Below are 15,359 nucleotides of genomic sequence, written 5' to 3'. Positions count from 1 at the left end.
GAATGTTTCATAGTGTTTTAAGAGGCACTGTTTTTGTTTTGTTTTGTTTTAGAAAGAGAGAGAGAGTGCATGTGAGGGAAGGGGCAGAAGGAGAGAGAGAGAGAATTTTAAGCAGGCTCCACATTCAGCATAAAACCTGATGTGGGCCTTGATCCTACAACCCTGGGATCATGATCTGAGCGTAAATCAAGAGTTGGATGCTCAACCTGTTTCAGAGTCTGTNAAAAATAAAAAAAAAAAAAAAGAGTTGGATGCTCAACCAACTGAGCCACCCAGGCACCCCAATGTTTTGTAGTTTTAAGTGGAGTAGTTTCATATGTCTTTTGTTAGATTTATTCCTAAATATTTTATGCTTTCTGATGCTGTTGCAAATGGAATTTTTAAAAATTTGATTTTCCAATTATTTGCTGCAAGTATACAAAAATAAAGTTGATCCTCTCTGTATCTTNGGCAGAGAAAAAGGAGGACAGAGGATCTGAAGTGGGCTCTGTGCTGACAGCAGAGAGCCCGATATGGGCCTTGAACTCATGAACTGTGAGATCATGACCTGAGCCAAAGTCAGATGCTTAACCATCCAAGCCACCCAGGTGCCTGTTGCAGAGATTCCTTAAGACATTCTTTGTAATGCCATCTGGCAATAGAGACAGTTTAATGTTCCCCTTATTGATTTTTATGCCTTTTATTCCTTTCTTTTGGCCTTCTTTTGATATTAGTGCTTCCAATACAATGTTGAATTGAAGTGGTTAAATTGGCATCCTTGTCTTATTCTTGATATGAGAAGAAATGTGTTCACCATTTTACCATTACTCTGATGTTAGCCATGTTTTTGTTTTGTTTTGTTTTGTTTTCAGATCCCCTTTATTTATTAAAAATTTTTTGTTAACATTTATTTATTATTGAGAAACAGAGAGACACAGTATGAGCATGGGAGGGGCAGAGAGAGGGAGACACAGAATCTGAAGCAGGCTCCAGGCTTTGAGCTGTCAGCACAGAGTCCAATGCAGGGCTTGAACCCATGAGTGGTGAGATCATGACCTGAGCCGAAGTCCGATGCTCAACCGACTGAGCCACCCAGGCGCCCCTAGATCCCCTTTATTTGATTGAGGAAGTTACCTTCTGTTCCTAGATTGCTGAAAAAATTTATTGTAAATGGTTGTTGAATTCTGTTAAATGTTTTTTCTGTATCTCTTGAAATAATATTTGACTTTTCTCCTTTATTCTTCTAGTATGGTGAATTACATTGATTTTAGGATGTTAAACCAATATTGTATTCCCGGAAGAAAACCTACTGGTCACCATGTATTATCATTTTTATATACTGCTATTTTCAACTTGTTTATATTTTAAGTATTTTTGCATTTATGTTCATGAAGGATGTTGGTCTGGAATTATTTTCTAAATTTTTTTATTGGACTTTAGATTAGAGTTGTGCCAACTTTATAAAAGTGAGTTGGGAAATAGTCCCTGTTCTACTTTTGGAAAGCATTTGCAACGTTGCTGCTTTTCCTTCATCAAATGCTTAATAGTGCTCACTAGGAAACTCTCTGGGTCTGGAATTTCTTTGTGGGAAGTATTTTGATAGCAAACCCAATATATTGAGTGGATATAGAGCCATTTAGATGTTCTGATTCATCTTGTGTGTTTTGGTTAGTTATATTTTTCTAAGAATTTATTTCATCTAACTCATCAAGCTTGTCGACAATAATTGTTCATAATATTTCCTATTTCTTTTTTTAAATTTGTATTCATTTTGAGAGAGAGAGAGAGAGCACATGCACAAGCAGAAGAGGGACAGAGAGAGAAAAGAGATAGAATCCTAAGCAGGATTTCCACTGTCCATGCAGGGGCCAATGAGGGGCTGGAGCTCACAAATCATGAGTTGAGCTGAAGTCACAAACTCATGACCTGAGCCGAAGTCAAGAGTTGGACGCTTAACGGACTGAGCCACCCAGGTTCCCCTTTCCTAACTATTTCTTAATGTCTGTAGGATTTATAGGGATGGTTAGCAAAGTTTTTCTGTAAAAGGTAGTAAATATTTTGGGCTTTGTAAATCACAGGCGATCTCTGGTGAAACTTTTATTTTCTTTTTCTCTCTTTTTCTTCCTCCCTTCGGCTCTTTCTCTCTCTCTAACCCCCTTTCCTTTCCTTTCTTTTCCGTCCCTTTCCGTTCTTTCCTCACATACTTTTAAAAATGAAACATAAAAGCTATTTTTAGCGTGAGATATATGAAAACAAGCCTTAGGTAGGATTGGCCTGCTGACTAATTTGTCAATCTTTTATCTGTAGTAACAATCCCTCTATAATTCTTGATAATGTTAATTTCTTTTCTTGTTCTTTTTTTCTTGGTCAGTATAGCTAGAGATTTTTCAATTTTGTTGATTCTTTTTAAGAACCAACTTTTGGCTTCACTAATTTTCTTTATTGTGTTTTTTATTTTGTTACTATCTGCTCTTTATTATTCCCTTTCACATACTTATTTTGTATTTATTTTGCTCTCTTTTATCTAGTTTCTTACGGGGGACCATAGGCCATTGATTTTAGGTACTTCTTTTCTAGTAAATCATAAAAAGCTATAAATATCTATCTAAGCACTGTTTTAGCTGCAGTCTGCAAATTTTGATAGGTTGTATTTTCATGTGCAGTCAGTTCAAACTATTTCCTGCTTTCTTCTTTGATTCGCGNGAATGAGCGTGGGAGGGGCAGAGAGAGAGGGAGACACAGAATCTGAAACAGGCTCCAGGCTCTGAGCTAGCTGTCAGCACAGAGCCTGACGCGGGGCTTGAACCCACAAACCGTGAGATCATGTCCTGAGCCGGTCAGACGCTCAACCAACTGAGCCACCCAAGCGCCCCAGGAGTGCATTCTTTAAGTCCCAAATATTTGGGGGAACATCCAACACATATTGTTGCTTTTTGATTTCTTGTTTATTTCATATGGGTCACAGAATGTACTTGGAATAATTTCAGTCCATTTAAATTTGTTGAGACTTGTTTCGCACTCTTGAACCAGTTGGTGTATTCTAGTTGTTGGATATGTTGTACTATGAATGTCAGTTAGATCTCAAGGTGGTCGATAATGTTGTTCAGGTCATCTGTGTCATTACTGATTTGCTTACTAGTTGTTTCCTAGTGTAGAGGGGTGTTAAAATCTCTCACTCTGTGAAATTGTCTATTTCCCCCTTTAGCTGTGTCAAATTTTGCCTTACTTCTCTTTGGACTCTGCTATAATATGACATAAATATAATATACATTTATGTTGTTTTGTCTTCCCCCATAATAACTCTAATCTTAACCAGTTTATCATTATGAAATAGTTTTCTTTGTTTCTGGTAATATTCTTTGTGTTGTGGTCTATTTTATCTGATTTTAATACACTCATTGCAGCTTTTTCTTGCTTACTATTCTACATACATTTGTTTTTACACCCTCTTACTTTCTATTTCTTCATATTCAAAGTGCACTTCAATTGGAGTGTGAAGTCCTTTAACATTTAATGTAATGTTTGATCTGGTTGGGGATTACCATTTTATTTTATTTTCTATCCATCCCTTTGGTTTTTGATCCTCTTTTCCTGATGTCTTTTGGTTAATTTTAATATATATTACAATTGAATTTTAATTTTTTACTGACTCTTTAGTTATATGTATGTGCATTATTTTTGGTGATGGTTGCTCTAGAAATTACAATATGCATCCTTATATTCTGCAGTCTACTTAGAAGCAATATTGTACCATGTCATGTAAAATACTTTGACCATACACATCCATTTACACTTCTGTCTTTTATGTTATAGTTGTCATATATATTTTATCTAAGAAGATCCAAAATTCCACAAGACAATGTTATAATTATTTCTTTAAAGAGTCTTATGAAATCGAGAGAAAAAATAGGTTTTCATATTTGTGTATATATTTATAACTTTCAATGCTCTCTTCATCCTTACCCGAAGGCCAGGGTTCCATTTGGTAACATTCCCCTTCAACTTGAAAAAATTTACTTAGCATTTCTTGTAGTACAGGTCTGATGGTGATGAATTTTCTTGGTTTTAATTTATCTGAAAATGTCTTTATTTTGTCTTTATTCTTGAAGGATATTTTTGTTTACTATAGAATTCTGGATTCCCTGGGCAGCATTTTTCCCCTCTAGCGTTTTAAACATAGTCTACTCTCTTCTGCACTCCACATTTTCTGATCAGAAATCAGTAATCACTTGAATTTTTATTTCTCTGTATGTGATGTGTAAAAGGCCATTTTTCTCTGGATGCTTTCAATATTTTCTTTGGGGTTTTTTTGCAGTTTGGTTTTACGTATGCAAGTGTGTTTTTCATCGCATTTATCCTGCTTGAGGTTTGATGAGATTCTTAAATCTGTAAATTTATGTCTTCTATCAAACTTGGGGAAATTTCCATCATTGTCTCTTTAAATTTTGCTTCTTCACCATTCTCTCTGTCCTCTCCTTTTGGGACTCCAATTACATGTATGTAAGATTTTTGTAGGTCGCCCCATAAGTCCCTGAGGCTGAGTTCATGTTTTTAATCATTTTACTATCTATTTTTCTGATAGTATAATTTCTGATTTCTTTTCAAGTCCAGTGACCTCTATCATCTTCCTGTTTCTCTTAAACCTAGCCAGTGAAATTAAAACATTTTTGATATTGTATTTTTGGTTCTAGAATTTCCATTCTGTCCCCTTTTTTGCTTGTTTCTCTGCTTTTATTTCCTTTTTTTGCGTTAATTGCAAGTATATTTTCTTTTAAATACCTGAGTGTAATGACACCAGGTGCTTAAAAATCCTTGTGTCCTAACTCCTGACATCTGCATCACCTCCAGGTTGATCTCCATTGGTTGTCTTTTCACTTGAAAATGGGTGATATTTGGGGCACCTGGGTGGCTCCGTCATGTAAGCAAGCACCTGGCACTTGATATCAGCTCGGGTCTTGATCTCAGGGCCATGAGTTCAAACTCTGTGTTGGGCTCCACACGCAGTGTGGAACCTACTTAAAAAGAAAATGGGTTACATTCATTCTTCCTTTGCACGGGGGTGGGGGGGGTAATTTTGGATTATGTACTGGATACTGTGACTGTTATGGAGTGGACATTCTGGGTAGTCTTTGTTGGAGTCTGTCCTGTACATTAGTGGGTCAGAGGCCAGGCAGAGTTTATACTCAGAATTTTGGTTCCTCCTCTCTAGATTTCTCCTTTCCATGATTCACCCCATCCCCCACCTTGCCCTTCCAGTGACAGACTGTGGTTACCCTGGACTTTGTTTTTCGATTCTTCATGCCACTCCGACAGCAAGTTTTCTACCTATTGAGTGCTGTTCATAGTCTCACCTTGCCATCAGGTGAAGAGCTGTAAAAACAAATCACTCGCTTTTTAATGTTACCTTTTCCTAAGTGTCTATGCTTGTCCAGAACCTGCCTCCTTTTGGGTATTTTCCAGTGCTTTTGCGTCGTCGTGGTTATTTTGTATAGCTCTCTGCAGGGAAGTCGAGTCCATTCCAAGCTAGTCAGCTATGCTGCGGGCAGATGTTGACTTCCCCGTTGTATTTTGGCTACATGTGGGGCTTTCTCTTAGAGACTTTGGTGGAGAAGCAAATCCACCAACCTCAATCGCATTCTTGGTACCAAACTGCTTACACACTGAAGCTAAATCATGACTTCTCCGTGGTACTTCATTGCCGGAGCAGAGTTTATTTGTGCTGGGAGAAGAACCATATGGCTTTGGGGTTCACAAATAATTTTTCAAAATATTATAAACCCTCATCTCCTCAGGATACAGCTAGCTAGATAATAGTTCCTTGACAGGCAGCATGGGTAATGGGGGAAATGTGAGCCCAAATGGCAAATATCTTTATTCAATTACATCCCAGCTGTGTGACCCTAGACAAGTCATTTAACCTCCCTGAGCGTCCATTTCCGGATATCATGATACAACATACGCCCCAGAGCTGATAAAGGGATTAAATGAGCAAATTCATGTAAGGGTGCCCGTATACCCTGTTTTGCCTGGGATTGTCCAGGCTTACAAATTGTGGTCCCAGTTTATTGGCAAAGCCCCTTTTCACTCTCAAAAATGTTCTAGTACTTATAAACTACTATTACCAAATCAAATCAGCCAATTCTTCTCATAGTGAGCCTCTAGCAGAATTCCTAAGGCCTCACGCCTCACTTCCCTGCCTTACTTTTTAAGAAAAGCATTGCCTAGTGAAATATGGGGTAAGTGCCTCTTGCTAGCTAGTATTGTGTTAGGTTTTGTTTTCCCCTCTCAGAACTGTATGGGCAAAGGGGGGCCTGATTTCAAAGACTCTCTGACTCAGAAATAAATTGGGCAAATCACGTGATTCATCATTCCCCTCTCCACCTCTGTGTGTACCCAGGTGGAAGTAGATCAGAAGGAGAGAAAGTCAGAGATGAGTTTGGAGTGAAAAAAGTGTGTGTGTGTCTCTGTGTGTGTGTGTCTGTGTGCACCCTGGTCATGTCTTTCCCTGTGATCAGAGAGAGAGAGAGAGAGAGCGAGAGAGAGAGAGAGAGCGCGTGCGTGTGCATGCCCAACATGCTTATGTATACCCGTAAAAGGAGAGTTTGTAGAACTCGTTCCCACCCTTGAGCCTTACAGCGTGATGCTCTGAGGTTGTGGCTGCGGCCAGGGTGGGGAGGTTGGGAGGGCTTCAGGCTCCTGGGTGATGATTCTAGTTTCCATTTCCGGCTTGTCTTGGCAGATTTATCTGAGTGAAGTCCCTCTGGGAAGGATTTTGGCTTCCATATATTTGCCTAAATCACTGAGGGAGAGAATTCCTCTTAGCAACTTGCACACCATCTTGTTTAATTTTTTTGGCCAAACTTCACTCTTTAAGGTAAGTTCTTGCCACTGGTAACTGTCACGAGGTGGCATACGGTGACTCATCGTAATTATGAACTCTTGCTATTTTCATGATGTTCTGTTTATTTTAGAATATCCTCTCTGATTTATTCTGCAAGTCTCCTGGCACAAGCCCCGGCCCTCAGAATGAATCCCCGTCTTCTTTAATGATGTTCCACAGTGTTTAATTTTCACAGCCTCTCAGCTTTGGACGGAACCTTAAGGATTATCTGGTGACCAAACAGAGGCCTCAAGATGTTTTCAAACCCGAAAAGAACAGCGAGTTCTCCTGCTGAAATGCCGCCTCAGCTGGCCCGAGCTTTCCTCCCAAATCTCCCCAGGACACAAAACTCCAGGCAGTTTTGTGCTCCTTCCTACCTGCACAGAGGCTTTTCTGAGGGCCCCTGTCCCTCCTATCATTAAAACAAAGAGGCAGTATGGTGTGGGGGTGATGCGCACAGATTCTGGGGCCGGACTGGCTCACATTCAAGCCAGCTATGCAGTAGTCTACCTGCGTGACCTTGGGCAGGTCATTCAGCCTCCATGGGCCTTAGTTTCCTCCTAACATAACATAGGATAATAGTAGTACCTCACTGGGCTGCCGAAGGATTAAAGGAGTTAGTACATAGAAGATGCTTAGAACATTGCCTAACACGTAATGAGCACTGTGTAAATGTGTTGCTATTATTATTTGCCTATTTTAGGGGCTCAGTCTAATGACAGGTTTATTTGTTTGGCCCACTCTGTCCCATCTCGCTGTTGGGAAGACAGCACCCGGGGCCGGCATGGAATAGTTGATGATCACTATTAACTTTATTATCTCATTTACTTATGAGAAACCTTGACTCAAAGAGAGCTATGGTCTGAATGCCATGTCCCCCAGCATTCACGTGTTCATACCCTAACCCCCAGGATGATGGTATTAGGAGGTGGAGCTTTTGGGAGGGGATGACGTCATGAGGGTGCAGCCGTCATCATGGGGGCAGTGATCTTATGCAAGAGGCTCCAGAGAGCTTGCTTGACCCTCCCACCATGTGAAGACCCAGCAGGAAGATGCCATCTAGGAGTCAGAAAGCAAGCCTTCAGCAGAACTTGACCATGTAGGCACCCTGATCTTGGACTTTCAGTCTCGACAGCTGTGACAAATAAGTTTCTGTTATTCATAAGCCACTCAGTCTGATATTTTGTTCTAACAGCTTGGATGGACTAAAACAAAGAGGCTAAGTGATTTTGCTCAAGGTCACACAGCTAGGAAGAGGCATAACTAGTAATCAAATCCAGGCTGTCTTACTCCAAAGATCAAGTGTTTAAGAGATCCATACATTAACAGTGAAGTATGTTTTCATTTCCTAGAGAGGCTATCCAAAGGAATGAATTTTTAATGGTCAAATATTCAGAGTTATTGAATGGAGATTGAACTGGACCCACTTAAGTACACCACACACCCATATCACATACCAACTCAAATATAACACATTGTCTCCAGCTACATCTGTAGGGTGTTCTTCCTCTTGGAATTCTCTAGTGGCTCCCCTTTCTTTCCATCTAAATTCTACTTGTTCCTGTGAGTTTGCTCAAATCCCACCCAGAAAGCCTGCCTGGAGTTCATGAGCCCCTGCTTTCCTCCTCACCCACTGCTTGCATTCTTATCTTACACTTCCACGTAGTTTCCAGTCTGGTTTCCCTAAGTAGATTGTGGCATATGTCACAGGTCAGACATGTTTTATTTTCATGGATCCTAGCACAGGCCGAGGTACCCAACATGTGTTCAGTAGATACATATTTATTAAGCCTTGTTTTAAAATGGATAAAAATTGGTTAGCCCTGGGACAAGAGAGTTAATGAACAAAACCTTTAATAAAAACTAATAAAAATGCGGTTCATAGCACTCTGACCCTTTAGGTAAGCTGGAAATTTCCCTGTTTCATCTGACATACCATTATTTTTGTCTTAATTTCTCTCCTTTCTGTAGGGGGCTTGTGTTGGTCTTATTGAATAGAAGATAAATATAGTTTGCATAGATTTCACACCTAATAAGTAATTTTTATTCACTAACACCTTCCATCGAAGGGGATTAAAGATCTTTGCCAAAATTAGCCTACAGACGTCATGGTGCCAGATAAAGGAGTAGAGGTAGGCTGCCATCACTTTCACAACTGGAAGGGCCCTTGTAACTCAGAGCATCCCATCTCATTTTACCAATGAGCATATTGAGAGTCAAAGAGGGGGACGGACCTCCTAGAGGTGACACAGTGTATTCCTGTGATCACACAATTATTATTCAGTCAGCAAGTCTTTATCGAATTCTCATAAGTAAATGAGATAGTAATACTGTGTGTCTTGGGCGGTGCTGGATGCTGGGGATACAACGGTGAGCAAGAGAGATGTGGTGCGTGCCCTCATGGGAGCCAGGGGCCTGTGCCACTGATTGTTGGGAGGGGCGGTACTTAGAAGAGATGCCATCCTCTAGTTCCCTTTCCCCCAAGTCCCAAGTCTCACAGCCTTGCTTTGACGTCGTTCTCTCTAACATCTTTTAGGAGAAGGACAGAGCGTTAGGGAAGTACAATATGGTGCAGGGGCTCTGGGAGCATAGACGAGGACACCCACCTTGTCTGGGAGGTCAAGAAAGGCTTAGAGAGGTGTTGGCTGAAACCCGGGGTGGAGTAGAAGCTAGGAGACGAAAGAGGGCAGGGAGAAGGATGGAGGAGTGTCTGGGGGCAGAGAAACAACTTCTCTAAAAGGTTCAGAGGTGAAACAGGTAAAACTTGAGCCTGGATCCAAAGAGTGGAAGAGTGAGAAATGATTTAGCGCCTTTTCCCGCGTGGCCACCATTTNATCTAAATTGAGAGGGTTGTTAGATATCACCCGGTCCACTTTTCTTCCTGTTATCAGTGTAACAGAGAGGAGAAGAGACGTTCAAGAAACAAGAGGGGCTAGCACTTCATCTTTTGACTGTCAGCCAGGGCCCTTGCCACCATATTGTGCTATAGATCCACCTCTGCCTCAGGCTACCCCGGGGGAATTTCTCTGGGAAGGGAGCATTGAACCACTAGGCTGGCTTTGGATGAACACAGCCGGTCAGGAACGTGAAGTGAGGGGCTTCCAGCAGAGCCCCAGGCTGTGTTCACCATTACCCAGTCCCCAGTGGCTTCAGGGCTCAGAACTAAGAGTACTTGGCATCCTCTGAAAGTGCCCCAGCAGGCTCTCCAAGGGATATCATCTGGGCTCACCTCCTCTAGGCTTTCTTGGCAAGTCCTCAGGGGACTTTCTCCCTGTCCCTCCTGTCTCGTACCTGCCCCTTCTCTCATCTCTTCACGCGTGCCCCAGAAGAGGCATTCTCCCAGCTGCCTCGCCTCCTGATGCCGTGGCCTGTGGCACTTTGGGCCTGTGAATTAGCAAGCTGCACATCTCAACAGCTACATTCTATTTTATTTCCTTTAGACCAACACTTATTAAGCCTCCCTGCCCTGTCATTCACTTGCTATGTGACCTTTGTCCAAGTCCTTGGGCCTCCTCAACCCTCAGTTTATCTGAAAAATGCCTATATTGTTTCAGTAAGGCCTGAAGATCGCGTACATGGAAGGCACCTAACAAAGTAACTGACTCATTTTGGGTGCAAGACAAAATACTTACCATATGTCAGGCCATGCTGGGGACACGAGGACACAAAATGCCTATGCTCTGGCCTCAGAGTACACGGTCCCTTAGGGAGGAGATGACCGTCCTCAGGAACTTATTTCAAGCTGGATGCTTGTCACCCTGCTTCCAGCCTCTGTGAAGGAGGAAACAAGGGGTGGCTTATAACTAACCCATGATGAATTTATGTCTCTTATGAGGAGGGGCCCCTTAAAAGTAAGTAAGGATGGTTAGGGGTTAGAACTAAGACATGTTGTGAAGTGTCAGGGTTCAGAGAGTTATCAAAGTTGGGAATAGTTTCACTTTGTTGCTAGTGCGGTACTGAGTAGCAGATAACAACAAAGTACTAACAAGGCTTTTTGGACAGATATTTGGATGTATGGTTGGAATTAGTGCATTGTTCTAGCTGGGTAAAATTGAGACCTTATGTGAAGACGGAAGATGAGCTAAGTGACTTCTAAAAACTTCTTCTCAGGGGCACCCTACGAGCTCAGTCAGTAGAGTTGAGACTCTTGGTCTTGGGGTCGTGAGTTCGAGCCTGATATTGGGTGCAGAGTTTACTTAAACAATGAATAAAATCTTTTAAAAATTTAAAAATAAAAATAAAAATTTCCTCTCAGCTTGCAAATTTATTTTCTCTATTTCTGCACCCAGTGCCATACATTAATAATTCTGAGCTGATTAACATGCAAGAAATTGCAAATTCAGGACCTGAACTCCTCTTCCTTGTATGTTTCCTCTACAGACCAAAAATGTCACTAAAGCATTAACCACCTTTGTTGTGAGTGCCAGCATTTCAGATACATCCATTCAAAACTTGGCTGACCCGGTGGTTATTACTCTGCAACATGTAGGAGGAAACCAGGTAAGGCAACATACCCAGTTTCATCTCGGAATCGAAAGCCCTCAGAACCCCTCCATGAATTTCCTGTTAAACGTAACTGGCTACTTAACAGATGTGATTCTAAGACTTAATGAAGACTGTTCCATTCCAGATAGCAGAGAAGTGTGGTAATTGAGGCCTTCTAGAAATAATGCCATAGCTTCAGGGGGTAACTAACTAATGGTGGGCTTCTAGCACAATGACAGATTGGCAGAGGGGACTGACTAGGGCAGGTGTATCTTTTGGTTGTCCATCGCACTACAGATATTTAATTCCATTTGCTTTTGAGTGAGGCAAGTGATTTAAAATAATTGAACATTTTTATCCTTTTGAATTGCCACGGAGAGCTTTAAAATATGTATTAATTATCACCAAAGAATGAAAGCCATAGTCATATGGCTTAACATACGGCATGTATTACTAAATGATCAAAATTAGCTGTGGTATAAGAATGAACTACGACTCCATTCTTTGATGTTAATGTATGTCCAGTGTGAAGTCTTAATAGTTTCCTTTATTCCCGATCTAGAAGACCATATGGTACAGCATATTTTTCACAGGTCTGAATTCTAGAGGGGAAGAAGGAAGAGTGGGAGAGGGAAGTAATAAAAAACAGATACCAAATGGAACACGTTAGATGGGTAAGGTCTCTCAGTTTCAGCAGGGGCCCCGGCTCTCCAAGCGTCCACCAGTAACCGATTTCTCATTGTCTCCAGTTCCGTGGACACTGTAGGAGCTGGTGAGGCCCCAGGAGTGCTCACTAGGCCTAGTGAACATGCAGCTCAACTTTGTATCCATAAGACCTGATCTCAGCTGTGACCTCTAAACTCCAAAGTTTCACAAGGAACACCTACCCCACATCAGACCTGCGCTGCCCATCCACAGCCTCCTCCCGGGCCTTCCCAGGAGGCCATGGCAAATTCCAATGTTACCAAATATCGTGTGTGTGTGTGTGTGTGTGTGTGTGTGTGTACATGTTTAGTTTTACTGTAACAAAGCATCATCTTTCCTTTCCAGTGAAACAAAAAGAAAATTTTAAAATAAACAGGAGCGAAATTGTAATAACAAACGTCAATTCCAAATATGATCTCACAGGTTCTCCTGATTCTCCCATCGAATGGCAGGGCTCAAGTCATCATTAGGAGAGAATTTTATTTTTTATAAAAGTGTCATCTTCAACTGCAAGGATGTCCATTAGACATCACAAGTAAACATGCCGGAGGGAAAGCCATGTTGTCAGAACGCCCACTTCACCCACCCAGACATCTCAAACCCACCCTTTGCTGACCTATTTTTTAAATGTTTATTTATTTATTTTTGAGAGAGAGAGAATGTGAGCAGGGAAGGGGCAAAGAGAAAGGGAGAGAGAGAGTCCCAGGTAGGCTCTGTGCTGTCAGTGCAGAGCTTAGCGCAGAGCTCGATCTCGCAAACCATGAGATCACGACCTCAGCCGAAATCAAGAGTCGGACGCTTAACTGACTGAGCCAGCCAGACACCCCTGGTGACCTTCTATAACCTCGTTTTTTAAAGGTTTTTTTTGTTTGTTTTTTTAAACAAGAGAAGGTGGACAGGTACATGTTGGTAAATGCTCACTGTTCGTATTCACATAGGAACACTCTAATCTCAGAGCCCAATATACAGAGAAAAGAGGGGAAAAGCTAGAATTATAAGTCCTCCTACACAGGGGCCTAGCACCCTCCAGCCTCCAGCAGAGCTGGGGAGGCAGAAAGTTTTTCTATTTTCCTACAGAGCACAGTGGTGTTGACTCCATCAAGTTTTTGTTGAGATGGGACGGGATAAAATATAATTTGGAACAGAAAGGGCTAGAGATTATTTTTCCACTGTATTATGCTCAAGGAATTTCCCCCCCCCCCAAATAAGTTAAAAATCTTTATATGAAAAGGGGAGAAGAGACACTTCAAAAAACAGGGCAAATGAGCACAAGAGGAGGGGAAAAAAAGACCGCAACTGGCTCCCAGGAACTGGAGGAAATTTCAAAAGAAAGGCTGGAATCCATCCGTGTTCCATTAGTCAGCTTTTCCTTCCTCCTCATCCTCTCCTTACTCCCCAACATTGTCATCTTTATCTTCCTCACCTTCAGCCTCATGTCCTTCATCAATATCTTCCAGTCCTTCTTCTTTTTCATCATAATCTTCCTCGCATCCTCCTTCTTCATCATCCATATCGGGAACCAAATAGTGCTGTCACAGATTTGGCCAAATGTTGTCTTTGATGACCCGTCCCAACTCATCTGCATCTGTGTCAGAATGGTCAGTTAACCAGGTGAAGAAGCTCTCTGATTCCTCACACTGTCGCTTCTTACTGGCTCTATTTTGTGTTTGACTCAAATGTTTCGTCAGATCCTTTCTGGATTTCCATTTGATTTCAGTGGACTTGGAAGATGGATCCCCATTCTTGTTCAGGTGAAATTCTGTGGAAAGAACTTTATTTTTGAAGTAAGGGTTTTCATCACAGTAAATATCTATTCTGTAACCTGATTTGATTTCTTCAAATTCTGTCACTTCAACTCTTGTCAGATAATGCAGCGCCTCTTCTGGGGCACCTGAGGGGCTCAGTCAGTTAAGGATCTCACTCTTGATCTCAACACAGGTCTTGATCTTTGTGTTGTGAATTCAAGCCCCATGCTGGGTGTGAAGCCTACTTTAAAAAATATTTTTTAATGTATGTTTATTTTTGAGAGACAGAGAGAGACAGAGCAGTAGTGGGGGAGGGGCAGAGAGAGAGGGAGACACAGAATCTGAAGTGGGCTCCAGGCTCTGAGCTGTCAGCACAGAGCCCGACTTGGGGCTCGAACTCACGAACCGAGAGATCATGACCTGGGCTGAAGTCGGATGTTCAACCGCTGGAGCCACCCAGGCGCCCCCCCAAAAAAATTTTTTTAATGTTTTATTTATTTCTAGGAGAGAGAGAGAGAGACAGCGTGAGCAGGGGAGGGTCAGAGAGAGAGGGAGTCACAGACTGAAACAGGCTCCAGGCTCTGAGCTGGCAGTCAGCACAGAGCCCGACGCGGGTCTCGAACCCGCGAACCGCGAGATCATGACCTAAGCGAAAGTCGGACGCTGAACCGACTAAGCCACCCAGGCGCCCCCCAAAATTTTTAAAAGTAATGCAAGACCTCTTCATCCCCCTCCCCAGGCAGTGCAGACACTGTGGATGGTTGAGAAATGCCGTCACCCCCAAATTTAGGATTTTGGCGATCAATTCCGACCTCTTCTGAAAAAATGGTCGGCAGGATTTGTTATATTCCAGTTGTACTTTCAAAACCTCCTCACTGGCTTGTTCAGAAGTCTATTTCATTTTGTACTTCATCAGTATGTTCAGCTCCTTGCTGCTCTTTTTCTCCCTCTGGCAAGTGTTGAGAGGTTGGTGTCTCCTCCAGCTTAGAGGCAGGAGGCAGTCTCTTTTTCTTCCTTTGAGGCAGGAGTGAAGACTGGCTTTGGGAGCTATGCTGTGAGGAAAGTCCATGAAACAAGGGCAGATGCACCTCTGGAAGAAGCTCTTATTACTCCTATTTACCAAATACTTTAAAGGACAGATATCAGACCATCATGCAGTAACATGCTGCATTCTCACTTGTAAACCCCAAGTCACCAGGGGTTAGTCTTAACACCAACTTGCAAAGGGTCCAAGTATATGTGTGTGTCTCTACTGTCCGAAAAAACGGGGAGAAGAAAACACTCGTGTATAGTTGTCATTGTGTGGTAAATACCACAAGGAAAGGTGTTTACCTCTGATTTGTCTTTTTTTCTAGAATTATGATCAAGTTCATTGTGCCTTTTGGGACTTTGCGAGTAACAGTAAGTATTTTTCTTAGCAAGCTTTGTCTCTGGCTCGCAATGAGACTTAGCCCCTGACCATTTTCCTAGTTGGCAGTTGGATGAGAGGGAGTCGTACCGTCTTACCAGACCCTACAGAGAACTCTGACTGACCAAGATACGAATATGAGTTTTATATCTAGTTA

General features: G+C 42.0%; 1 protein-coding gene and 1 pseudogene across 1 annotated transcript in view; one reads left to right on the top strand and one right to left on the bottom strand.

Moving 5' to 3' along the window:
- The window catches only part of ADGRG4 (adhesion G protein-coupled receptor G4), a 105,396-nt gene that overhangs the window by 49,859 nt on the left and 40,178 nt on the right, over positions 1 to 15,359 (top strand). Inside the window, 3 exon segments of the mRNA XM_077773981.1 lie at positions 6,719 to 6,853; positions 11,240 to 11,359; positions 15,150 to 15,195. Of these exon segments, the coding sequence (XP_077630107.1) occupies positions 6,719 to 6,853; positions 11,240 to 11,359; positions 15,150 to 15,195 (301 nt within the window).
- On the bottom strand, positions 13,405 to 14,948 carry LOC144239897 (protein SET-like; annotated as a pseudogene).

The sequence above is a fragment of the Crocuta crocuta genome, unplaced genomic scaffold, assembly GCF_008692635.1.
Source record: "Crocuta crocuta isolate KB4526 unplaced genomic scaffold, BGI_CrCroc_1.0 scaffold241, whole genome shotgun sequence".
NCBI lineage: Eukaryota > Metazoa > Chordata > Mammalia > Carnivora > Hyaenidae > Crocuta > Crocuta crocuta.
This window is presented reverse-complemented; position numbering and strand designations above follow the sequence as displayed.